At 48.4% G+C, this 26610-nt stretch overlaps 1 protein-coding gene across 1 annotated transcript in view; it reads left to right on the top strand.

Annotated features, from left to right (window-relative positions):
• DYNC1H1 (dynein cytoplasmic 1 heavy chain 1) overlaps nt 1–26610 on the top strand; it is a 2031190-nt gene that overhangs the window by 357352 nt on the left and 1647228 nt on the right. The window contains exon 30 of the mRNA XM_069637760.1: nt 11902–12142. Coding sequence (XP_069493861.1) covers nt 11902–12142 — 241 coding nt within the window. The remainder of the gene's footprint in view (nt 1–11901; nt 12143–26610) is intronic.

Here is a 26610-nt window from a genome sequence, read left to right as displayed (position 1 = left end):
TGAGCGCGTAACCTAGATGGTACTCCAATAGTTAAGTTAAAGGGAGAGAAAAAGGCAGAGCATAGAAATAAAACAGGTCCCAACACTTTTAGAAGTTCAAAGCAAGGCAATAAAGGCAGTATACACTGTAGAGCGAAAGTTCAACAGCCAGGCCCACTGTAAATGGAGCAAAGCGAAATGTGCCGAAGATCACAGTTTAAAATGCACTAAAAGTCTTTGCAGAATGTTCAAAAAGAGGTTGGGGTGATTCAAGAAGTTAAAGGTAGAAGGTCTGGGGCCAACCCAGTTGGAAAGCCAAGGATTTAAGGGTCACCTTGGGCAAACCGAAGAAAGGGAGGCCAGGCAGAACACAGTACCTTAAAGAGAGATGAAGCTCCAGCGGTGGCAGTTGTTCCTGGTAGTGGTTGCAGTTCGTTGTTTCGACCAGGGGAATCGAGGAGGAAACTTGGAGTCGTTGCACTGCACAGGGATGAAACCAGCCGCGGAGTTCGTCGGTTAAAAGGTGCGTTCCTTTTATTTGTGGTCAAAGTGGTGAAGCTTGGCTATCCGGTCGCCGGGGTGCTTGGCACGGGCGATTCGACCAAGAGACGTCTTCGGAAGGTGAAAGGGGCGAACTGGTTGGTCCCACCAGCTCAGTGGAAGAAGACTCGTCCAGCAGAAGATCTTCTCTTGTCGTTGGGAAAGTGGCGAGTTCGTTGCAGCAGGGCTCCACCGGTGGTGTCGTTGTTGCAGATGGCTCAGCTTCTTCCCTCTTCGGATTCTTAGGTCCTGTGGCGACTTCTGGAGTTCCAGTCCCAAAAGCACTGCTTTTATGCAGAAAAACCCCCATTCAACAGCCGAGCTGTCACTCAAACATGCTAAGTGGTGAGCCGGGCGGCTCACCACTGGGCCAATCAGAATAGAGGTCGACTTGGGTTGCTAAGGCAACACAGTCCGGGGTGCCAATTCCCCTCCCCACACATCCTGTGGAACCCAGACAGAGTGGCACCATTTGGAGGGCTTCTGTGGAGAAGCCCGACAAAAAGTGGAACAAAGGGCTTGACCTTGGTTAGACTTACAGAGACGGACACGAACGCCATTTTGGAAAAGAGTTCTGGCAAAAAGACCCAACCGTTGATTTAATATTAAATAAATAAATCGGCGGTATCTTTAACATTGCACCAAAAAGTGGTGCGTTTAAAATCAATGTGAAAATCCCATAGGGAACATTCCGGTGTAATATTTTGCGTGGTAACCATTGCCACCAGCCAGAATCTCGACAAGGAGGGACTGGACAGTGCCCCCTTGAAAACAGACCCAGGGGCAATCGAATTAACCCCTTCCAGTACTTCCACAATATGATGGTTTGTACTGGTTCTGTTCACAATTTTGGACTAGTGAAGTCAATGGTGACTTTACATGCCCTGGGAGACAGTAGTCAGTCCCAGGGAATGAAGTCTCGGTTTGGGGGTCACTATGACACCCCTGTGTTACTGCACTGAGGGTGCTGTGTAACACACATGAAAAACAGATGAGACCCTATGGAGTAAAAGACCCCATAGCCAGTAAGCACACAAAGTCAAAGACATACCTCAAATCATGCTTAAGAGTGGGAGGAAAAGAGTCTCACTCTTAGCAGGAGAAAAAAATAAACCCCAAAAATCCAGCAAAGCAGCTGGGGGACTCACTAGGTTTGGGAAATTAGCCTTATAAGAGAATTCTCCCTAACACATTTTCTGCTACAATATCAGTAAGATGAATGCAAAAGCGGTTGCCCAAGAAAAGGGCACCACAGGGGCCTACTCGGTTACACCTACGTGTGGGCCCCATTGAAGGATGTAAAGGCGGGTTATAACTCATTACCAAATGGTGTGGGGAAGTTCCCTCTCCAAAAGTCGCATTTACACAGAAATGGTCGGACTCTCAGTAGACCAGAAGTTGCCGAAACGCAACAGGCCCCATTCTCCACTAAACGACAACGTGATGAAGATCTTTTAATGGACCTAGCAGCGGCACAGGTAGAAGAGAAATCCTTGGGGAACCTGGAAATTGATGAAAGAATGATTCCAACATTTGCTATTGCAATGTCACCGTTGATGAAATTGAGACCCAGAACGACCAACTACGGTACCATACAACGGTGATGGCTATGCTACATTCGAAGCTTATCTTTGTGGAAGGCTATATTCCTGCTTTACAGTGAAATCTCGACAAAAATACTGATCAAATCTTAGAGTATATTGTATCTAATAATTCTACAAAAATAAAAGCGGAGAGTTGACAGGCTAAGTTGCAATTCACTGGCAGTAGGAGCCAAAATTGATTTGAACCGAATTGTGGATCACGCTCCACATACCACGCCGGATGTATCTCCACTTACCGCTTATATAGGAGAACAGCCTACTGCAGTTAGAACTAAAGATGCAACAACATCGCCGGTGAGAGTGGTTCTAGACATTAATAAAGCAAAGGGAGGTAAAAACCTCTCGCCTGTTAAACAGTTGGAAATCCTAAAAAACCTGGACGCTGACCCTATCATTCCGAAAATTAAAACCTATGAAATGTCTAGGGCTCCAAAAAAGGCGAAAGTGCAGAGCTGGTGGTAAAGAAAAAGGTCAAGCACTTACTCGAAGACTCAAATTCCTCTTGTGGATAATTCAGAAGGTAAATCCACAGAAACTGGACAATAAGTCTGCGAGTCGGAAGTGCAAAGAAAGCAATTTCGGCCTACCTAGGAACATACAAAGACCATCAAACCGGGAGGATGTTGAATGTCAACCTTTACACCAGAGGGGCTTGTCAACTACTGTAGGGATCGATTTTGGAAATACTGACTGATGATGATCGGGAGAGCGACGTGTCTTACAACGACATAGAAAATGACTTGATGAACTTATCTACTTATTCAGAAGACTTGGATTCAAGGTGGATAGAGGGAAACAAACATCATCTCACGAGGCAGTACATGGTCCTATTCCCAGGGCCCCTATTGTACCTCCGGACATAGGAAAGGCAGTACTCGGTGCACCAAATCTAAATGCGGAGACAGATCAAATTGGGTCATGGGGATCTACAGGCACCGCTTCAATTAGGCGAAAAGATAACAATGGAGCCAAATGGAGGTCGAGGGCACACCAAAATATGGAAACTTCTGACGAATCGTGATGAGCAAAACTTCTCTGAAAATTCTCTGATAAACTCAAAACAAGTCTTCACGATGATGGAACAAAGAAGTTACTATAGAACATAGAAAAACAGTAGAGGCGGAGATGAATCGTACAGATACGACACATAGGGGTGTACTATCAGGGGCCCCCAGAAGAACAGTCCCGTGGGCAGTAAACCGTACAGTGGCATGAGTTGACCCAGGAAATAAACAAGCAAACCAATGTAAACACCATCAACTGAGGAGTACTATCTCTAGAAAGAATTCTAGTATTCACAGACGGCCTTATGATGAATAGAGCAAATGTAACGAGGCTGCTGCGATCTGTTCCAACCTTGGATAAAATCAGTTCTAGGGATATTGATTTAATTGAATTCCCTAGCAAAACATGCACTGATAGCGTGATGCTTCATTTAGCATCCCGGAACTCTAAAAATCTCCTCATGAAAGAAGGGACCAATTTGAATGTACATGGGTTTACTTTAAAGGACACTGAAAATCGAGTAAAAAACATGAGTGTGATCTCCTGTCGGGAACAGGGGATAGATGAGGGTCCTCTCAAAATGTGCCTGACGTCCCCAACATCCAAGGATGTAGTTATAAAGAGGGCAAAGAAGAATTTAAAATTGGCATTCATAAAGGGAAAAGAACGGTCATCCTGAAGAAAAGTGAAGACCTGGAGGTTGGCCGCTCGGAAAACTGGAGTTGGCTGGCAGGAACATTGGCAGACAGGTAAGAACACCAGCAGAAGAGTCCCACAGACATCGGCTGGGGCAGGTTCATTGCCAGCTGGAATACAAGGGGTTTTGTTCATTTATATGGTAAAAGTAAGATAAATCTGACTAAGTACGATCTCATCTGTCTCCAGGAGACTTGGTTGAGGGAAACGCCGGTCTTGGATGGCTTTGAAGTTTATATAAACCCTGCGACAAAGGGGGAAAAAGGCCGTCCTATGATGGGTCTTTTAACAGCTATCAATCGCTCGAGTGGTATAACAGTTATTACTTTTACAAACACAAACCCCTGTATCCAACTTACAACAGCTACCACAATCACTTCTCAAAGGAAATCGGTGAAACAAAAGTAGCTAATTTGCAACGTCTATTGGAGAAGTAGTCCCGGGCGCGAGTTGAGTACCAAGAACACTTTACTTGGGGCAATTGACAATGCCAGGACTACTTCGTCAAACTTGGCCATGATAATTTGTGGCAACTTCCAATATGGAATGCTTCGACAAACAAGGATCCAAAATAGAAGTTATATCAGCTGGAGCTACAGAGAATGTTAAAAGGGGACTGGACTTTGAAAAGGAACTATTAGAGCGAGATATCCACATGGCAAATGGTTATTTGCGGGGTGACCTACCCGCGGCAGTGACCTGGAAAAGGAGGGGACAATCAAGTACAATTGAATGTATCTTTGCTACAGATGATCTGTTATCAACATTTATTTCCCTACAAGTGATACCTACGGAGAAGAGTGATCATAATATTCTTGAGCTTGAATGCCTAGACTGGGCCTCCTCCACAAATCCACCAATAGACTATCATCAAGAAGGCCAGCACTATGAGGTGGCCCCAGGAGGAAACCGCTTACGCATAAATGGAAGAGAATTGCCGTCAATAACATCTTCCTTAACGGCCCTAAACTCAGATTTACCATGCTCAAAAGGGGGAATATTGATATATCCAGAGTTTCTTCGGGCCTTTAGAGAAAAGTCTGTGAGCTTCAAGAGGCCCGTTTTTACATCAAAGCATGTCTTTGACGCGTGAATCGCCATAAAAAAAGTGTGTAAACAGGCTGGGAAATTTGGTGAAAAAACACAAAACGCCTAATAATGTAGCCCTTTTTAAAAAGGGCCTAAAACAACTATAAAAATTGGTTACATCAGCATAGATCTCAAGTTATCCAGCAAGATGGCGAAAGAATGCTGAAGCTTGCAATTAAGAAAAACACAGCGGGGGTGTGGAAGTTAATAAACTATCTAAACACCTCAGAGGACTAAACAATAAATTCAGTGTCTTCACTGATGTGGGAGGCGCATTTCAAAAGTCTGAGTCCAAAAGGGTTGAAAAAAATTGGCCCACACATCTCCTCCGAAGCTCCCTGGGACTTCAAATTCGACAATCAGGAGATCATTGATCTTATAAAAACTCGAATGCTTAAAGGGCGACAGGGCCGGATGGCCTGACCAAAAAAATCTTGAAAAAAGCTCCTGCCAGATGGGCAAAGTTCATGTTCAAACTGTTTGAGACTGTTACAAGGATTGAAAAGATTCCAACGTCCTGTACTAAGTCTGTTGTGGTTCCCATTTTTAAGAGAGGCGATAGGTCTAATCCTCGCAACTATAGGCCTATCGCTCTTCTTGATGTGATGGGCAAAATATTTGCAGCAATCATCTTGAAGCACTTAAATGAATGGAGTCTGAAGTCCCATCATCAGGACCAGTGGCAGGCGGGGTTCCGAAAGGGGATAGGTACCACCTTAAATGTCTTCATAATCAATGTGCTCAAGTGTATGGTCAAACAAAAACAGAAAAGGACAATTTACATCGCCTTGATTGACCTGGAGCAGGCTTTCGATTCTGTGGATCGGAGAATCCCGTGGGCCAAGTTAAAGAAGTGGGGGTGCCCCAAGGCTCTGAGAGAACCCACAGAAGCCTTGCATAGAGATGCCACACTAAAAATCAGATTGAACAGAATGGGTACATTGTCAAATGAAATCTCAGCAGAAAATGGGGAAAACCAGGGTGCTGGAAGCTCTAAAGCCAGACTGATGGTCGTGGAGACAGCCAACAGGGTCAGAGTGAAGGCCAGCATTTCCAGGAGTTTGCCCAGGAAGAGAGTGATAGATATTGGGCCATAGTTTGCCGGGCAAGAAGGGTCGGCTGTGGGTTTTTTGAGAAGAGGGTGCACAAGAGTGCTTCAGAGGGGAGGGCAAGGCTCCCAAGGCGAAGGAGAGGTTGCAGAAATCGGCCAGGGCAGGAGCAAGGGTGTCAATGTGGTCCTTGATGGTTTAGCAGGAACAGGGAATGACCTGTTTTGACGGGACTTTCATATATTGGACTTGTCTAGAGATCTCAGCAGGGGAGAAACTGGTAAAGCCCGAGAAAGAGGATGGGGGGGTGGCTGCAAGAGGGCCAGCGTTTGTAGAAGGAGAAGGGAGAAGAGGGAGAGGGGATGAACGGGTGGACAGGATGTCCAGGGTTTTTGAGATAAAGTGAGAGGCAAGGGCCGAACAAAGGGCCTGGGAGGCGACGGGAGAGGTAGAGAATGCAGCAGGGTTGGCCAGCTCCTTGCAGATTTTGAAGATTTCAGCCGAAGGTTTGTTGCCGCAGAGACACGGTTTGGATGTGTGCTCTCTTTTTAGTATGAACAGTCAGGATTGCCTTTGGAGCAGGCAGCAGGCCAGTTTGTCAGAGGATGAGCAAGAAGCCCTCTATTTCCTCTCAGCGACCCTACACTTACGTTTGAGGGTAGCTAGGTCAGAGTCGTACCAAGAATTGCACTGGGCTTTGGGCTTCAAGCGGATCCTCATGACAGTGGCAAGAGCATCGGAGATAGAAGAGAAGAGCATGGAAAGGGCTGTCAGGGTGAGAGTCAGCCAGAGGTGTTGGGCGGGGTGGGGGGGGGTAGAGAAGGTCTTGGCGTAACCTCAACTGACACACGCTTCATGGAACTGATGTCCGAGAAGGTAGATGGCAGTGTTGGTGTTGGCTTGGCCTGGGGGATGGAGAGGGAGAGATGGGAGGAGAGATGGGAGTGATCACTCCAGGTGAGAGGAGTGGTCAGAGGGGTGGAGAGGGGGAGGTCAGAGGAGATCAAAACATTAAGCACTCCTGCAGCGTGATTCGGGCCAGAGGGGAGGATGGAAAAGGGAGAGTGAATCGCAGTTGTCACGGAAGAGTACAGAGGAGGAACGGGGAGAGTCAAGATGTATATTGAGGTCACCAATAAGTTGAGTGGTTGAAGCCAGGAGGTAGGAGGAGGGGTCCGCCCACTCTGAGAGAAAGGAGGTGATCTGACCAGTAGGCCGATGGATAGTAGCCACGTTAAGAGAGTGGCCAGGAGAGAGAGAGAGCGCCTGCTGACCATGCATTTGAAAGAGAATATCTGCATGGGAATGAAAGAGGCAGGAATCCACTCAGGGAAGATCAGGACTACACCCCCTCCGGACCGGGTGGATCTGGGTGCAGAGAGGATTTTGTAGCTGTCAGGGAGGACGGTGTCAAAGCCTGTGACAGACCTGGCCATGAACCATGTCTCAGTGAGACGAAGGACATTGAGGTAAAGTTCTTCCAGGAGGTGGCAGATGTCAGATGAGTGTTTGACATTAGAGCGAGAGTTGAGAGTGGCAAGATGAAGAAGGTTGCCAGCCTTGAAGGCCTTCTGGGGAGGGGTACAAATCAGAGGTACGCCCTGTGGATGTGAAGGAGCCCAAGCAGGGGGCTGAAGAGGAGTGAAAAGAAAGCAAGGTAGCCAAGTGGGGGGAAGGATTGTGGGGGGGGCGGGAGGGGGACAGCAGGAGAATTAATGATGCAAGGGAAGCACCTATTGTTAGGAAAAGTTTGTATGCAGTACCTGGTGGGAACACTACAAACAACTCTTGACTACAGGTATAGGAACCCCAACCTTTGGTATAAGCTTGTGCTACACAGTTTTGGTAGTGTGTTGAGCAGCCAGGCGTATCTCAAGAGGGGTCAATGTGAGCTGTAGTGGAGTTAGAGAGCCAGCTTAAAAGCAGCACACGATTTGGTGTTCCTCTCCCTGGCTATACGGTTTCCAGCAGAAACTCTGTGGAAATTCAACCAGCTTCTTGCAGCGGTTTCTCTGTCGATACGAATTCGGTGTTTCAGCACAGCAGCAGGGCTTCACCGGGCGAACCAACAGTCCAGGAGTTGCAGCAGGCGTCCTCTTCCAAGTTTTTCAGTTCCTTCGTCCAGTGGTCGACTCTGCCTTCCAAGCCAAATGACTTGCCTTTTATACAGTTCTCTCCCATTTATTCTAGCCCAGCTGTCAGTCACCCAGCAGGGTGGCTGTCCTTGCCGGACAGTCAGCCGGCCAATCACCACAGAGTGCATTTGGGTCTCCTAGGAGACTAAGCACGGAGTTTTTTTTGGGCACCTCCCTCACTTCCTGCCTACCCCAGACACCCTGGAGCTAGAGGTGGGCTTCACTCGTGCATCCCGCCAAAGACAAAGTGAACAATGGGACTTAACCTGGTTTGGTGCGCAGAGCAAATCTCAAGAAGGACCTTTCCACAAAGAAATGGCGAAAAAAAAGACCAGGGCCATTTTGACAAAAATGGCACCCTTAGGTGCTTTACTGCAGCTGCGAACGCAGCCTGCGGTAAATGCACACGACGGTAGTTAAAACAAAACCACTGCCACCAGCCATGCAGTGAGGAAAGGGTAACATAAAACATTTTTACATGAGAAGTTAGAGAAAGGATACTAGGTAACCCCTCAGCACCCTATTGTAAGATAGTTTGTGCTGGGTCTAGCAAGTTAAAATGGTAAGTAAAGTCAATTTCACTTTACTGCTCTTGGAAAAAGTAGTTTATTCAAGAGAAGGTATTGAAACCTTTTGGAAATCTGAAAGAAGGTGCTGTGACACAATGTAAAAGATGCCTATGGAGTTTGTCAGACTTCACAACCAAAAGAAACCGTGTTCAAAATCACATCCAAATACATGAGAGAGTGGGAAAAATGGTCTTAACTCTCTCCAGGTTAAAAAAAAAAATCAAGTCCTCAAAATCCAGCAAAGTTGCTGGGGGTCTCTAAGGTGGAGGAAATTGGCACATTTCTGAGAATCCTTCCTTGCCCTTATCAAGAGTGTGGGTGTGACCAACTGACCCCAAGTCGAACTTGACTGGAACCACTCTCCCTGTTAGATGTACTTCTGTGCTGCTGCTGGAACCGAGTGCCAGGGGACAAACACCAGAATCAAGTGCATTGTTTTTAAGCCAGACCCCGACTACAGGAAGATCTTCCGGACTCACTTGAAGCAGGACTAACCAAGCCTGAGCCACCTCAACACAGTGCTGGAACGCAGAAGCAAGGAAAGTCCACAAGGTGTCCAAGAACCACGGTGGTGCTATTTGCGAGTAGCTGAAACCGTGAAGTGCCGCTGATCTGAAGTGTGCACCTTGCTGCTGCCGACCTTCAAATTGTAGTGCAGGAGTCCCCAGACGTCCTCCCTCTTGTCCCCACGACTGAGGCCCAGGAACAACAGAAGCTGCAGGACTACAACAGGGACATAAGCCCGCTAGAACCTTTTCTTCAGACTCACGGTACTGTTTAACTCTGGTTATTTACCTATTGTTGCTTGCTTGCTCTCACTGGAGACTTGCATGTGCAGCCCTTGGCAGAGTTGCTTGCAGCTTTGCCCTTCCCAAGCCTCCCAGGTTGTGGCCCAACAATGATTTCTTTTACAACAAAACTCTTTAACATTGTGCAAGACTTTTGCCCTATCTTCAAGAAGTGCCTCAGCTCCCCTAGACTTTGCTCATGTGACTTGTAAAGTGCTTACCTGTTCTGAGAAACTTGTTAACCTTTGTCTCCTTCCCTAACCTTTTCCTTTGCCACAACTCCAGTATTTCATTTAAGTGTAAAAAGTGATGCATCAATGTCCACATTGTCCTAGTAATTTAAGTCACCTGGGGGTATAGGAAGTGTGTTTACGTGACATCCCAAAAGGGTATCTACTTACTTACACTTAAGGAGTGTATTTTTTAAGTGTATTTTATTGTTGCCAATTGCCCCTTCAAAAGAAGGCTTATTTTAAAACGGACTGTTAAATTATAAAATAATTATTTTATCAAGAAACCTTCAGTATAAGTGTTATTTGAATACCTGTCACTGTGAATCTCTGTTACATCTCTACAGCTCGCATTGACCCCTCTTGAGATAAGCCTGGCTGCTCAGTTTATACCAAAGGTTGGGTTGCCTATTGCCAAGAGGACAAGGCTAGTGTAGTCTCCCACAGGGTTACTACATACAATCCTGCCTAACGCTATACACAGAGATGGAGCCTGGTGTCCCATGTGTGGGTCTTCTAAAGTCCTACCTAGGGAGTGTTACAAATGTCCACCTTCACACCACCATCTTCCCAGGCTTTTGTCTAAGTTGGCTGCGTGAGGGTCTTTTAGAAGAGTAACCTCTAGGCAAAAGTAATGTTGTGCCATTATTTATTTAGCTTTTGTTGTTGATGTGCTAGTATTGCGCTTAAGCCTGATTTGGCTAAAGAATGCAGGCTACTGTAACAGGGTTATGCTGCTTGCGTTACCTGCTAATGAACCTTGTTAATATAATAAATCTGCTGTCTGAAAGTTTTACACAAGTGTGGGAACCCCTCTACTGAGTTAAAATAACCTGTTCTATGGGGTTGCACCTCACTCAGGAGGGTCTACTACCACGTTTTAGCTCACTGTACTCTTCACAGAGGAGAAATATCGATTTGCATATCCGTGTGGTTACTCCTACAAGGCCATCCTAGCTCCGAAATGCTGCGTATTTAGTACAGTCAGCAACTCGCACATGTTTCAGCCTTGTCAGTAGAGGGCCTCCGGCATTTTTGTATGTCTTGTTTGAAAGGTGTAGCTTGCGCTGGTAACATTTTTTTTTTTTTTTTTTTTGGGTGGCTGAATGTACTTAAATGTCAAATCTGTGTAGGCGATCCTTATTTTTTGACTAAAGTTGGCAGATATGTTTCGCGCATTAGTAATATATTAAGTAAGTTTCCATAATAATTAATCCCCATTGATATTTGGGTAACTGTTTTTTACTAGTATGTGTGGCGGGGTGCTTCACTTGTGGTATCCTTTTTTATGCTGAAACACATCAAAATTAGACATATTAGCATGCCCTTCTGATTTCTTTTTATTATTTCATTTTCATTGTATCATAGTTAAACAATTAACTTTTGACACATGACATCATAATAAAATGCATCACAGAAAAAGAATTAAAGAGAGACTACATCTCACAAATCGGCCACCTAAAAACAAATAATAAAGGGACATTTAGTCTACAAACATTTGGATTATACCATGTACCTTTCTCCACAGTTTACTGAGAAAAACAATTAGTCTCTCATCGGAACCAGACATAAAAAGACCCCATAGAGCAACTGGAGGGAAGTGGGGGCTCCACTCCTGACACCCTTAGGGCTCTTCTATGCAATACAGCCAGTGAATCTCAGTTTGTCAGGAGAAGTTGTTGTCTCCACCTTACCATTACCACAGAGCCAGTAACATCTATCCCTCCCCCTCTGAATTTTAGACCATCGACCAACAATTTCAAACATGCTCACTGCATTAAATGAGACGAAGGTAGTCCCACACGATGGAGTTCCCTAGAAAGTTGCAAATGTAGGCAGGCGCCAATTCTCTTTCAAGCATGTATGGGAAGAAACCAGCTGCTTTCTCAGAGTTGCAATACATTTGGGAGTACAAGTGAAATGTCAAACCATTTAGTATTTTAAGTATCAGGCCTGGTGTTCGGTACCAGGTCTTAAGAATTAATTGTATGTTGATTTCTTCACTGTAACCTGTCTTTTTCTGCACCAAATGCTAATGGTTTTTTGACAATATTTTCAGTTGGTGTGGCAGACATATAAGGGCAATTTCCACTAGATTAACTTCCTGAATCAGCAATATTATGTCTTACAAATGTTCATACTTTTTACATCTTATCGTTTTCAAACAATAAGTAAACCTTTGAATATTGACTGCTAAATGTTCCATTATTTTTTTAGACTTCACAATTACATGTGAGCTGCTAAACAAGCAAGTGAAAGTGAGTCCTGATATGGCAATTTTCATCACAATGAATCCTGGCTATGCTGGGAGATCAAACCTGCCTGACAACTTGAAGAAGCTGTTCCGAAGTTTGGCCATGACCAAGCCAGATCGTCAGCTGATTGCACAGGTTATGTTGTACTCCCAAGGCTTCCGTACTGCAGAGGTTCTTGCTAACAAGATTGTTCCTTTCTTTAAGTGAGTAATTTTCATTTTCTGGCTCCTCATGGAAGAGTATATATGTAGATACACACTTTTATTGAAATATTGAAGAATAGTGACAGATCCTATTGTGTTTTTACCACTATTTGGTCTTGTTTTTTATGGATACGGGAGGCTTTATTTAAAGTAAGGTTTCATCTTCGTTAAAGTACTAATTTTGGCCTGGAATCCTTTCCTGCTTACTTGTAGGTCCCCATTCCCTATGGGGATAGGACTAGAGCACTTTCTGCAGCCGAAATAGTGATAAAATGAAAATGTATGCGGTCACACCACATCCCAGTCTGCACAGACAGAACAGGGCCATCCTTGAGCTGTGCAAGCTTTTTCTCTAGGTCTAAAGGACTTTAGCCTTTTTTTTAATTTCCTTTTCACTTCACCATGTATTAGGAAAGCTTTTCCTTTTGCACCTTTCCCTTTATACATTCCTATCGGATCCTCAGTCCTTTTTGCTTATTTTTTAATACTGTCTATACTTTTGGGGTTTAAGTAAAGCCTTCTGCTTCAATTACCAGATCAAAATGGGCAAGAGAAGTGAAGAAGACGGCTTTACCTAACTGTTTTGCTCATTCTTATGGGGTGAGGCACTAGGCCCGAACTCTTTCAGTACTGAGAGAATATCTCTTTTGGAATTCTTGTATTACTCTAGAGTCCCGTCCCCTTTCCTGCATGCTGCATAGGTGTCCCTTCCAAGGGACGGGAGACGGAACCTTTTTCACCAGAAAAAAAAAACACCTTCCCCTTTAAGTTTTGAGGCGCGCGGTGGTGCGGCCCTTTGAGCATGTGCTGCCCTGACTCCACCCTCCAGCGCCACACCCCTTTCCCCTTTTCCACGTCAATGGGAATGAGCTGAATTCACCAGCGCTCCTGGGTTTGTGTTTGGCTTCGGCTATAATTCCCAGCGCGGATTATTCTTCTTTGTCTTTTTGTCTTTTTTATCATTCAGGTGCTCGGTCCTCAGGTGTTGCGCTCCTCACCGGCGCAAGTCGACTTCCACAGGGTCCAGCAGGTGTCCATACTGCGACAGACTCTTCCCAGTTCAGACCCCCACACCCTCTGCCTACGTTGCCTTGGCCCAGACCACGGTTGGCAAGCTTGTACAGCGTGCAACGCCCGGTCATCGAGGTCACTGAAGAACAGCCTAGTCAGGTGGAGGGAGCTCTTACAGAAGTCGCCTCAAGAGGACCTCAAGAACTTCGTGAAACACCGAGCCAGGCCCAAGGTAGGGCCTCTATTTTCTATATCACCTCGCAAGGGAGAATCCTTCCCAAGGACTCGCCCGCGTGGGAGGGACTGCTCAGGTCCTTTTTACCAGCACGTGCACCGAGGCTGCTCCAGCTACCGGCCTACAGACCGAGGGATCCTCGGATCCTTCAGGTGTCAGTGTTGAGGGACCGGACGGTTCTTTGACCGGGTCTACACCCAAGGTGCTCTGCCCTTTGACCGGCATTATGTCCGAGGGGCCACGCCCTAGTACCGGCAATACGGCCGAGGGGGCGCCTAAGCGCAGCTCTACTGACCCACGGGCTGAGGGTGTCACACCTACCGGGTCTACGCCAGAGGAGCAGGGTAGGCCTCGTGATCCACACTCGAGTCTTGGAGGAGGCCGGGCCGAGCAACACGACGCAGGCACGTGGCAGGCAGTCGACAAAATGGCCACTGTGCCAGACATCGGGACCCGTCCGACACCATTCCAGGAGTTCGGCGAAGAACAAGTGTCAAGGTGGGACTGGCCTCAACCAGGCATGTGGCCTACAGGTACACCCCCATAGAACAGGTTATTTTAACTCAGTAGAGGGGTTCCCACACTTGTGTAAAACCTTCAGACAGCAGATGTATTATATTAACAAGGTTCATTAGCAGGTAAGGCAAGCAGCATAACCCTGTTATAGTAGCCTGCATTCTTTAGCCAAATCAGGCTTAAGCGCAAAACTAGCACATCAACAGCAAAAGCTAAATAAATAATGACACAACATTCCTTTTGCCTAGAGGTTACTCTTCTAAGCGACCCTCACGCAGCCAACTTAGACAAAAGCCTGGGAAGATGGTGGTGTGAAGGTGGACATTTGTAACACTCCCTAGGTAGGACTTTAGAAGACCCACACATGGGACAGCCTATCCTTCATTTGCGCAGGGCAGGTTCCCTCTGCGTCTGTAAGGGCTGGGTACGCAGCGGCTCCAGCAGCCTCCCGCTACCCCGTCTGTATCCCCTACCACTCTTCCGGCCTGTGAAGACAGGTTGTTTGAGAGGTTCTTCACACTTATGAAGTCCCCTCGGATGGTGGTTACCCTCAGGGAGGCCATCAGGGACTTGCTCCCTCCGATTCTACCAGCACCACAGGCTCCTCCCCCGGCACCCCTGGTCCTGGCGCAGCCTCTGCCTCCAGCTCCCCAGTTCCTCAGGCGGTTCTGTACCTGCCTCTGCTTCAGCCTCCGGCTCCGGTCCCCGTACCCCAGCCTCCGGCTCCCGCTTCTCTGACAAGCCATCCTCAGCCAGGGCCTTCCATGAACGTCTGGTGGGGCTGGCCGAGTATCTGGCCCTACCTCAACCCGAGGTTGAGCAACTCGGCCAGAACAGGAATTCCACTGCAGACCGATGTAGTCTTCCTGGCCAAGAAGGGTTGGCTCAAGCCCCACTCTGTTCAGCCGGTCAACCAGCGCCTGGACGGCAAGTACAGGCAGCTGGAGGGGGATACACTCTTGCTATCGGCCCATCCTCAGCCACACTCCTCGGTGATTGCTGCGGCATCACTATACTCCAAGCCTGTCGTCCTCGGCCTCCTCCTCGGCAACGCTGCTAGGCAAGGAGAAGATCTTGAAGGCGTACGGGTAGAAGCTGTATTCCAACGCGTCCTTGCATCTTGGTCAGGCCAAAGCAGAAGCCATGCTGGCTGCCGCTAACCAAACGTTATGGCGGGAAATTGCGGACTTCCTCCCGGAACTCCCTACGCACAGCCAATCACGTTTTAAGGCGGGACTGGCTGAGGGGCAAGCTAGTGGCGCATGACCTTATGGAATCCACTGTGGCCCATATTGGCATCTCTGGCTGTGCCATCTGTATCGCTATGGACATGAGAAGGACAGCCTGGCTCTGCAACGGAATTCAACCTGGACGTCCAGCAATGCATATTGGACCTCTTCCACGGATGAAGAGCTGGACAAAAAGAAAAACAGCTCACAAGCAGCCAAGTCTTTATCCATCTTGACAAAGACCACGCCCAAATCATACACTGTCACAGCAGCGCTCCAACAAGGTACGTACGTACATACGTACGTATGTACGTACGTACGTATGTACGTACAGATGGTTCTGCGGCTTCCAGGAACGGAGATCCAGGCAGCCTGACCTCTCGCTGACTCCAAATCAGCGCAAGCAACAAAAAGGGGGGTGGGGGGAGTAAGGACTTTTTCCAGTCCCCCCTCCTCTGCGACAGCCTCAGAGGGAAAGAAGGCAATAACACACCCCTTTGGGTCCACGTGTCTCCAGTGGGGGGCAGGCTTGCTCTCCATGCACATTTCTGGCGCCAGAATTTCAGACCCCTGGATCCTCTCATACTCCTATGTCCCGTCCCCTTTCCTTCATACTTTTGGGACATTCCGTCCTGTGGGACGGGACCAGAGCACTTTTGTAAAAAAGCATCAAATTGAAAATGTGTCCTTCTCTTTTTAAGCGGGGTACCACACGCGGCCGTAACCCCGCCCTCCTTAGCTCCGTCCCGCACATCGCTCTTCAGTCCTTTTCTCCGCGCGGTCGGGGCTGGACGCACTTGCATCATCGCGGGAAGACCTTTTTTCCTTCCCATTGTCCTTCTCGCCTAATCTGGTTCTGCGGTCACGTAGTCCTCTGTCTATGCCGGATCGTTTGGGATTTGCTACTTGTTCCTCTTGCGAATTTCGCTTTGCTAGGGCAGATCACCATTCTCTCTGCTTGGAGTGTCTGCGACCGGATCACCATTGGGACTCGTGTTTCTTCTGTGACTCCCTTTCGGTCCGGGCACTTCAGCGCCGTCTTCATCGGTTGGAGGAGATCTTCCAGAAGGTTCCTCCATCACATCTCCAACTCTTCATCGATGGAAAGAGGAGATGCCCGGTAAATTCCTTACCTTTCAGGGCACCAGTGGTCGGGGGGACTCCTTCCATGGGTCCTCCAGGTCCGGGAGGTGCTTCAAAAACTCTGCTACCAGGTTTTTCCCTGAGGTACCTCACAAGCCTAAGGCTTACCAGGGTTTTCTCCGAGCGGTTCCGCGAGGGGCCTGCCTATACTGGATCACGATCTGAGGTTCACCAATCCGGTGCTAATAGCCAGCATAGTCGTGCTGAGGTGTTGGGTACCGGAATTCGCTCCAAGGTCTCCGTATCAGGAGCTTCCGACACAAGACAACCTGAGGCTTCTGTTGTGGCTTTTTGTACCGAATCACTGTTCGAGGGCCCCCCTCGGGGGAGCTATTAAGACCGGACTCTGTTCTGAGGTTCCTCTTAACGAGGCTAAGGTGTTTCCCAACAGAACTGAGAGGCCTGTTAAGACCGTATTTGTGAGGTGGATTCCTCAACTTTCCCGCGCTCGCGGAATCACCGGTTCTGTTGAGGGGGCACAGGGAGAGGTTGTCAACCGTAACACCTCTGTTACCGGCATTGCTGAGGTTCCTCCTTTGGAGGCTAAATGAATGGATAGGATGTCCTGTAAACATCCCAGGCCCCATAGTACCGACTCTGCCGAGGATCCTTGTGTCAAGGCTAAAATTTCAGTCCAGTCCCCTGACCAGTCTGTGGAGTCAACTGCCTCATCTACACATGTGACACATTTCTCCTCAGATGTTCACAAAAGGACGGCCCTTCCCACGTGGTCTACGGTGGCCATTTTGGATTCTTCCCTCACACCCATGCTATCGACGGCGTGTGCTGGGAATCTTCTTTTCGGTGGACAACCTTTTCCACGCAACAGTGTGAATCAGTTTCGCCCTTCCTATGACTGGCGTGCTCGAATGCCACTACCGCATATGGTCTTGCTTCCTGGTAGCCTCTTTGTCGGAGGATTTCTTTTTTTGGGATGTTTCAGAGACTTACGCACTCTGACCCCATGAGGGGATACTTTAAGAGCCTTTCTTTTAGCTCTGTCACCAGGGTTTCCCCTGAGGTGCCCTAAAGGCCTAACGGGCTTACTGCAGATACCTCCGGGGGTTCTGATGGACCTGCCAGTAACGGACATAGTTCCGCGAATCACCATTACGGCACTAAAGTTAAGCCCAGTTCGACTGGGTGCTGGGATACCAGGGTTCCCCCTGAGGTCTTTTTCTGGAGCTTTCCCCGCTGTAATCAGGTTGAAACCTGAGGCTCCTCTTGTGGAGGATAAATCCTATTGCGACCGATCTGAGAGGCCTTCTCTGAGGGTCTTGTCGGTGAGGTATTGTCCTCAAACATCCCACTCTAAGGGTTGTGGTGCTACCGGTTCTGTCGAGGGTGCAAAGAGGGCGGGGTCACGGACTGCATTCCCCCTGGTACCGGCTTGTCCGAGGTTCCTCCGTTGGAGGCTAATTTTGAGACTGGCTTGAAGATGTCGACTAAGCATCCGAGACCACCCAGTACCGGCTCTGCCGATGATCCTTGTAAGGCTAAAGTGTTACTTAAACCCCTGACTTTCCTGATGAGGCAATTGCCTCAGCTGTGCACGTGACGCAGTTCTCTTCAGGTGGCGACAAAATGGCGGGCAAACCTGCGTGGCCTACAGCGGCCCTTTTTGATACCTCCCTTACACCTAAGTTCGCAACGTCTGGTGCTGGGAGCATTCCTTTCGGTAATTGTAACCCGTTCCGCCCTTCTTTGACCAGCATGTGTGGGCACCGCTGCCTCATACTGTCTCACTCCCTCCTTTTGCTCCTCTGATCTATGTGGACCCGGCTGGGGGTGGACTCTCCTGGCAACCATCCTCCTAAGCCCTCGGTTAAGGACAAGTGTTTTTGGGAAGTTTCAGATGCTCATGCACTCTGACCCTATGAGGACATAATTCAAACGTCTTTTCACTCCTGTTCCACCCCGTCCCCGGCGGCTCCGATTCAGTTTTTCTTTTAAAACCTGAGGCAGTAGGCGTGGAGGACCAGTCTTCTGTTTCCGCCTCATTGGGACGAGCCTTAAGCGGATGAGGGCGGTGATGAGCAGCCCCGCTCGTTGAGAGTATTCCATGACCAGGAGGGGCTTGTGTAGCTCTGTTACCAGGGATTCCCCCAAGGTGCCTCAAGGGCCTCATAGTCACACCAGAGTGTTCTGAGGGTCCTTCAGAGGACCTGCCAAAACTGGATGTGGTTCCTAGGTTCACCATGTGGGTGCTAAGGTTCAGCTCAGTTCTTCTTCTTTGGCTCTGGATACTGGGGTACGCCCTGAGGTCTCCGTTTCTGGTTCTTGTCACACCGAGCCACGGCTCGAGGCCCCCCCCCTTGAAGGCATTATATGTCCCGGGTTAAAACCCAAGGTTCCTCTAAATACAGTACCGACTGAATTGAGGGATCCTCAACGTGTCCTGTCGGTAGGATACATTCCTCAACTATCCCACGCTCGGGGTGTGGTGGTACCGATTCTATCGAGGGTGTAAAGGTCATCCGCAGCAGGCCTTCCAGTACCAGCTCTGCCGAGGTTCCCCCATTTGGAGGCTCTTTCTGGGTCCATTCCTTGGATGCCCACTAAACCTCCTAGATCTGCCAGTACCGGCTCGGCCGAGGATCCTTGTTTCAAGGCTAAGTGTTTAAGTCCCCTGACTCCCCTGAGGGGACAGTTGCCTCCTGTCTCCTATGACGCAGTTCTCCTCAGGTGTTGACTAAATGGCGGCCCAGTCTCCTTGGTCCACGGCAGCCATTTTGGATACCTCCCTTACACCAACTTTCATGTCGACTGGTGCTGGGAGTTTTTCCTTTGGGGTCCGAGCAGTTTTTTCCACGCTATGTGGACAACAGGCACCCTTTTGTTGGTCCTAGCGGCAGCTTCGGCTAAGGCCCCTTGTACACAGAGGTTAGGGTCTCAGACTCTGTCCTTCGGTGGGATCAGGGGGTTTCAGGGTCACCGTGCTCACCGATCAGAATCTCCTGTTGGTAGCCCCGCCTTAAGCGGCAGCGGCAAGGTGGTTGGTTTTTCTCTCGCCCATCAGCCTCCTCTACAGGGACAGATCATCTCCCTGCCGACAAATCACCAAATGATATTTTTTTGTCGGTCACACTACATTTCGGTGGGAGGACGAATCTCATCTCATCTGGAGGCGTGGCAAACCCTCACCGAAGACTGGTGGGGTTTGTCCATCGTTTAGGCCGGTTTTTTCTTGCCCTTTCCTCCTACCCCACCCTTCAAACCTCTTCCGACAGACGATTCCCCTCATGGAGCAAGGGAGAGGCTAGTACTGCTGTCCTTTCACAGTGCTCAACCAGGCTGCCCTGCGCACTATCTTCGATAGTTCCGAGAGAAATTCAAGTTGATCATGCCCTTGCCAAATAAAGTCCTCTCTCTGGAAGGGTGATTGACTGTGGTGGTCTTCCAGGATGTGTAAATGCATATTCTGACTTGGAGCCCGCATATAAAATATCTGCAGTTCTCCGTGGGAGCAGAACAATTCAGATTCGGGTACTCTTTTTGGTCTCGGCTCAGCGAGACACCCCAGAAACTGCTCTGAGGGGCCCCGCAGCCATCTCCCAATACCAGATCTTCTTCCAGGGTTCCCCATTTGAGGCCAAGGCTGACCCCAGTTTGTGGCTTTGGATACCAGGGTTCGCCCTGAGGCTTCTCCATCTGGAGCGAACTGTACCGAGTGAAAAAATATAGGGCGCCTGGCCTATATATGAAATCCTTTGTTGGCAAAAAGGGCTTCCTACATTAAAGACAGCACAGAAACCATCAAGATCTTGGACGCAGTACATCTAACCACCGACTCCATCCTCGTCACTATGGATGTAGAGGCTTTATACACCTCCATCCCACAGCTAGAAGGATTACAAGCACTGGCCACCTGCCTTGAAAGAAGAACTGACACAACCACCATACCCACCAACTTCGTCCTGGAATGTATCCGCATTGCCATGGGAGAAAACTTTTTCCCGTTCGGACAACAAATGTATCAGCAGATAAAAGGCGTCAGCATGGGGGCAACTTTTGCACCAGACGTTGCCAACCTCTACATGGCCCAGCACGAAGAAGATAACATCTACCACAACAACCCCCACAGATTGCACATCAAGATCTGGCGTCGATACATCAACGACGTGCTATTGATCTGGGAAGGCAGTAAAGAATCACTACTGGCGTTTCACCAATGGCTCAACACACAGAACACCCACATTAAGTTCACCATCGACTGGGACTACCAAGCCATCAATTTTCTTGATTTGCACATCTATCAATCTGGAGAAAAGTTGAAAAAAGAACTCTTTAGAAAACTGATCGATAGAAACACTCTGCTACATTTCACGAGTCACCACCCACAAGGGTTGAAGTACAATCTCCCCTACCGCAGGAACTGCACCGACAAAGAGAAATTCATTCTACATGCTCAGCAACTCCAAACACGTCTAGGACAGAGGGGCTATCCTAAAAAATCCATCAGGACGGCCAAGAAAAGGGCAGCGAATACCGACTGCTCCGTCTAACAGCAAAAGAAAAAGATCCCATCAACAGGACCGTCTGCGTGACAACGTACAACCCAGTCAGCAACCTCATCAAGAGTACTATTAACGAACGCTGGCATTTGATCGAAAACGAGGGCAGCCTAGCCAAGAAACCATTGTTCGCCTACAAAAAGAACAAGAACCTAAGAGACACTCTTGTACATACGTTTCTGGAACCCACAAAAACACCATCAACCCTGTGGAACCTCCCACCAGTTGTAGGACACTTGAGCTGCGGTCACTGCGTCGCGTGTCGGTACACCACCAACAGCAAAACCTTCACCCATAAGGATTTCGCTTGGAAGATGAACAGTCATACCAACTGCGAGAGCAGATTTGTAGTCTACGCCATCAAATGCCCATGCGACATGGTATATATCGACAAGACTATCAGACCCGTAAAACAAAGGATTAACAAACTTAGGTCCTGTATCAAGAACCAAGTGCAAGACAAAACTCTGTTTGAACATTTCAACAAAAAAGGACATACCCACAAACAATTCTCCTGGATCGTGCTACAACAGCTCCAGCCACAACGACGTGGAGGGGATATCAATCTGGCCCTCAACAAACTGGAACAAAAATGGGTGCATACAATTAACTTTGTATGCAACGGTTTAAACATAACCGTAGAATGGAAACACTTTTGAGAAACTCCTGCCACCCAACACACATAACCTTCCTTTACACTAACATGATGTGTTATTCCGACTAAATTGAAAATGTATGCATGAATAGAACTTGCTCTCTCATGAATTTGTTCCATTTTTTGCTAACAGCGGACAGAAAGTCAGTTTTGACATAGCTATTTCACTGTAAAAATGGATGGTCTTATACCTCCCACGTTAAACTCTTTTGCTTAAACAACTTGTGGATGAAAATGCAGTGAATAGAACTTGCTTCCTCACTCAATGGTTCCACTTTTGTAACCAGGGGACTAAAATTGTGTGACACTGCTATTTCAATGTAAAAATGCATGGGCTAATAGCTCAAACGTCAAACTCTTTTGCTTCAACAACTTGTGGATGAAAATGCAATGATACTTTGTCCTTTTTCTATCAGTACCATGCTAGTGCTGACATCAGCTGTCATGTTTGTGCCAATGCTCTTAAATATTGATTGTCAACAATGCCACACTGACTGTCACCGGGTATGGTTGATAAATGTCCACCATTGATATCGCTGCCACGTTCGACAGACACTAGGGCGCCTAGGCCCAGAATGGCCAATCGACCCAGGCACCTTACATCCAGTGCTCCCCCATGCGCTTTTTAAAAAACGTTAACCATGCTTTTTAAATCATCCGGCATGGTTCAGCTTTTCACCCCTAGGGGACTACGTCCCCCATGATGCCCTGCCGCACCAGTAGTCCATAATTCTGAGTACACTCAGCCCCCCCCGCCCCTCCCCCCCGCCTTTCAAGTGACGCGCGATTGGGTAAGACACTGACCTTGATGTGATTGGTTCGCTCGGCCGCCTCCCACACCAACCGCGCATCCCCATTGGCTGAACGTCAGCCTCTAGGAACGTTTATAGACACGGAAGCCGGTCTCCCTCGCACAGCACCACTGTGAGCTGAGGACCCCGCGACCACAGAAGCACCAGACGCACTGCGGTAAATTGATAGGGTCCTTAACCCGTGTTACTCCATTCTATGTCGCAACGCCTGCATTTGGGAGCGACTTTCACGTACGGTCTTTTTTAGCATTTTATGGCACTCCTACTCCAAGGCACCTCTAAATTTCTGTGTAGACCCCGCCTCCAGCACCAAAATTGTGCACATGCAGCGTGCATTTTGTTCCATAGACCAGAACACACAGTTTTCACGTTGCACCAAGCATAGGACCGGATGTTTTCAGAAGATATTTCAACATGGACCACGCTGTTTCACGCATGCGTCACCATTTCACACCTGATGGTCTACCAGGCGTTCTACACAGGCCTGCATCACTGTTGCACATCTCAAGTTACGATCTACGCACCAGAGAGGATACCCTACACCTTGAGCCATACCCACTTGTGGAACCACGTCACTCCACTTACCTCCATGGATATTTCACGGCCAATCAGAACTTTTGACCGAGTTCCACATAGAATACTTCTTCACTCTATGAGCATGTATGGACGACTACCACGGCAAAGAGGGGGTACAGACCCCTGGCAGGATTCCCTCACCACTACCGAATCCACCACTAGTAGACCTCTTTGAGGATCATTTGGTCATGATCCTCCCTAGTTTTCCTCTCAGATTTGGGGCCCACACTGGCCCATTCCAGCCTGCGGGACCCTGAGAGACGTCGGCCTTCAGGACACTTCGGCCTACTCTTAAAGTGCAACTTCGCACTAGCAATCCAGCAATTATGAGGATTGTCCACAGCATCCTACTGCTATCGCAGCAGCAGGTAAGCTGTTTCTCGATACACCACGTGATGTATCACCATGGCACCACTCGGACAGTATTGAATACTATTATGAACCAGTCAATCATTCTCTGAGATCCTGACAGCTTCTTTTAAACCTACAGATTCTACGGACAGCACCACAATTGGTGTCCCTCCTGACGAAGGCCAGCATATAGACAGGCTTCAATCAAGCCCTATTTTGGCCAAAACACACCTGTATCGATCCCCGTGACACAACTTTACCATCCCCCTCTCGTGCATGTTTTGTAAAGACTGTTGTGTACACCTTGTGTGAATCAATCCTGGGACCATCTCAAGTCTCGGGCGCACTTCCCTTGCATAGTAGGTTTTTTCTACCTCATCTGTCTTAGGAATGTGCCTCCCTGTGGAGTTTTGACCTCAATACCTCTGAGGTCGACACTTTCCCGTGTTACCATTGTTCACAATCACTCTTGTCCGTTTGTTTTCTCAAAACTTTCGTGCTTATCGAAAGTACTGTAAAGTAAATTGTAAAATCAACACAAAATGCTCTGTGTCAATGTGAAATAAACATACACACACAGAACAACTTTATGGCTTGTAGGATCTTTTCATCCTGATTATTTTTTTTCTTGCTAACTATACCACTATACCGAGTCTTGGCTCGAGGCCCCTCTCGAGGTGGCTATAAGACAGGGTTAAACCTGAGGTTCCCCTGCCTGGGGCTAAATCAGTCACCAACAGAATTGAGAGTCCCTCATCGAGGGTCCTGGCTGTAAGGTATATCCCTAAGCCTTTCTACGCGCGCGGCCGTGGTGATACCAGTTCTTTTGAGGGGGCGAAGGAAGGCGCTCACGGACCTTCCAGTACTGGCTCTGCCGAGGATCCTCCACTAGAGGCTAATTCTGGGGAAGCCCCTTGCGTGTCTAGGAAACAACCTAGATCTGCCAGTACCGGCTCTGCAGAGGTTCCTTGTTCAAGGCTAGGATGGCACGCAAGGCCCCTGGCTCCCCTGGGGAGACTATTGCTTCACTTGCTCATGTGACGCAGTTCGCCCCTGGTGTGTGATAATGGCGGCCCAACCTCTGCGGGCCACAGCTGCCTTTTTGAATACCTCCCTTAAAGTGAGGTTTTACATCAACAAGCAGGGCGACAGACTCTACTCTCCTTGTGGATCCTGTCATGCAAATTTGGGCTGTTCCATCCAGTATATTGTTTGGCTCCAGGCTCCACACTTCCCGGGTCACCTCAATGTGACCGCAGATTAATTCAGGCACCAGTCTGCATCGTTTACGAGTGTGAGATGAACAGCAATCTAATCTCCAACTTTTCCAGCAATGGGGCATGCCAGAGTTGGTCCTCTTTGCAGCTCGTGGGTCAACAAGAAAGCTTATACTTTCCCCTCATTGCCTCCTCCCTATTGGTCGCTCTGTAAACTCATTGAACCGTTGCCAAAGCAGCTGCGTGGGCTTTCCCACCAGCTTTTGTGAAACATTACTGCTTAGACCTGAGCTCCAGGGCTGATGCCCAGTTCGGGCAAGCTGTTCTCAAAACCTCTTTCCCTCCACCGGTTATTCTGTAAGGAGTGCTTGGTAATCTCCAAAAGTATGGAGGAAAGGGGAAGGGACGTAGGAGTATAACAAAGTTACTCACCGTAGTGACTACCTTACTCCTAGTCCATAGTCCCCTTTCCCCCATATGCCCGCCCGCCGTCCCCTCTAATAAGTATCCTCTATTATTGCTTAAATGGTCTCAGAACTGGCAATAGAAAAGGACTGAAGGGCGATGTGCGGGGCAGAGCTAAGGAGGGTGGGGTTACGGCCGCGTGCGGTACCCCGTGTAAAAAGGACACATTTTCAATTTGATGCTTTTTTTTTACAAAAGTGTTCAGGTCCCGTCCCACAGAACGGAATGTCCCAAAAGTATGGCAGAAAGGGTCTATGGATGAGGAGTAAGGTAGTCACTACGGTGAGTAGCTTTGTTAGTATCGACGGGTTCCGCATACCCATCCCAGCCTCTCCTCCCTCCTCCCCTCCACACCCTCAAGTTGGGCAGCGACTTTTCTGGCGGAGATCCAGTAGCTCGTAGGATTTTTCGCCATTCAGAAGAGAACCAGGCGGGCCTGAGAGTTGTGCTGGACCTTTCCACTCTCAACCTCTCCTTACCCCTAAAAAAAATTCAAGATGGTTACCCCAGCTTTTATAGCAGAGACATTGTGCAAGGGAGATACGTCCCAAGTTGGCAGCCCCATCGTTTTTTCCTCTGGTTCAGGATCATGGGCTACCATTTTCAATACAAGGTCCTCCTGTTTGGCCTCAACTCGGCACCCAGGGTCTTTACCAGACTCATGAATACAGTGGCTGCCCTCCTCAGAGCGCAGGGCCTCCACATCTAGTCCCAATGTATTTGAAAGCTAAAGCATACACCATCCTCCCCGCACTATAGCACCTGGCGACACCCCCTCCCCCTGTAACCTCCCTGAACCGTTACTGCACACTTCCAGTCCTCTGCCGCATCCGAAGTGCTTGGCGGTTTGGGCCAAACGCCCCCCCTTTCCAACAGTACCCAGAGGCTGGTGAGATCCACTAGTCTCATGAAGACCTGCATTTTGAGCCATCCCACTGCGTGCTGCGACCTTGCTGGGCTGCAATGCCCCAATAGCTTGAGACCTCGAGCTATTGTGCAGTGCACAGTCTTCTGAATTCCAAATCACGTGAAACTTTGGTGGAATCCTTCTGGACCTCAAGAGACTTCATTTGAATCCTTGAAGTCCCCTCACCAGAGTGCTGGACCAGATTAAGAATGAGAATCCCACCAGCGATATTCTATCTTCTGTGCTCCTGAAAAAGCGCCAAATCCACAGAGCCGCGTCCAGCTGCAAACAAACCCTTGCCTGAAGCCTTCTGTGTCGATCCCTGCTGAAAAAGCCCACCCAGGGTCCTGTCTTCTGTCCTCCTGACAAGGAATGCAGTGCCTGGGTTTTTGGCTGCAGATCTTGAAGTCCCTCCTTTGGCATCCTCTTCTTCTGTGCGGAGTAGTCCATGTGAAGAACATCTTGTTTAGAGCCTTTCCCCCATGATTCCTGCTGCAAAAGTCCTTCCAGAGTCTTGCCGTCAGTCTTGGTAAATTAACTCCACAATTGGGTTTTTTGGCTGCAGCTCCTGAAGTCTTCTTGCTGGAACTCTTATTCACTGATAAAGTACTGTGTTGGCTTGGGCATTTACTTAACCAAAGCCTGAGTGATTCTTCTCTATACTTAGGGTGCTGCTGTGCTGGGGAGGCCACCCATCCAATTCACCCAGGCCCACTGCTGGAATCCTCCAAGGGTGTCTTCTGTAAAGCTCTTGGACCCTAAACTAACTTTTAAAGTGAACTACTTGTTTTCCCAGTTTTCCTCTGGAACTCAGATTTTCCCTGCAACTGAGCCTTA

This window comes from Ambystoma mexicanum, chromosome 14 (assembly GCF_040938575.1).
Source record: "Ambystoma mexicanum isolate Mex_15411 chromosome 14, UKY_AmexF1_1, whole genome shotgun sequence".
Taxonomy (NCBI): Eukaryota; Metazoa; Chordata; class Amphibia; order Caudata; family Ambystomatidae; genus Ambystoma; species Ambystoma mexicanum.
This window is presented reverse-complemented; position numbering and strand designations above follow the sequence as displayed.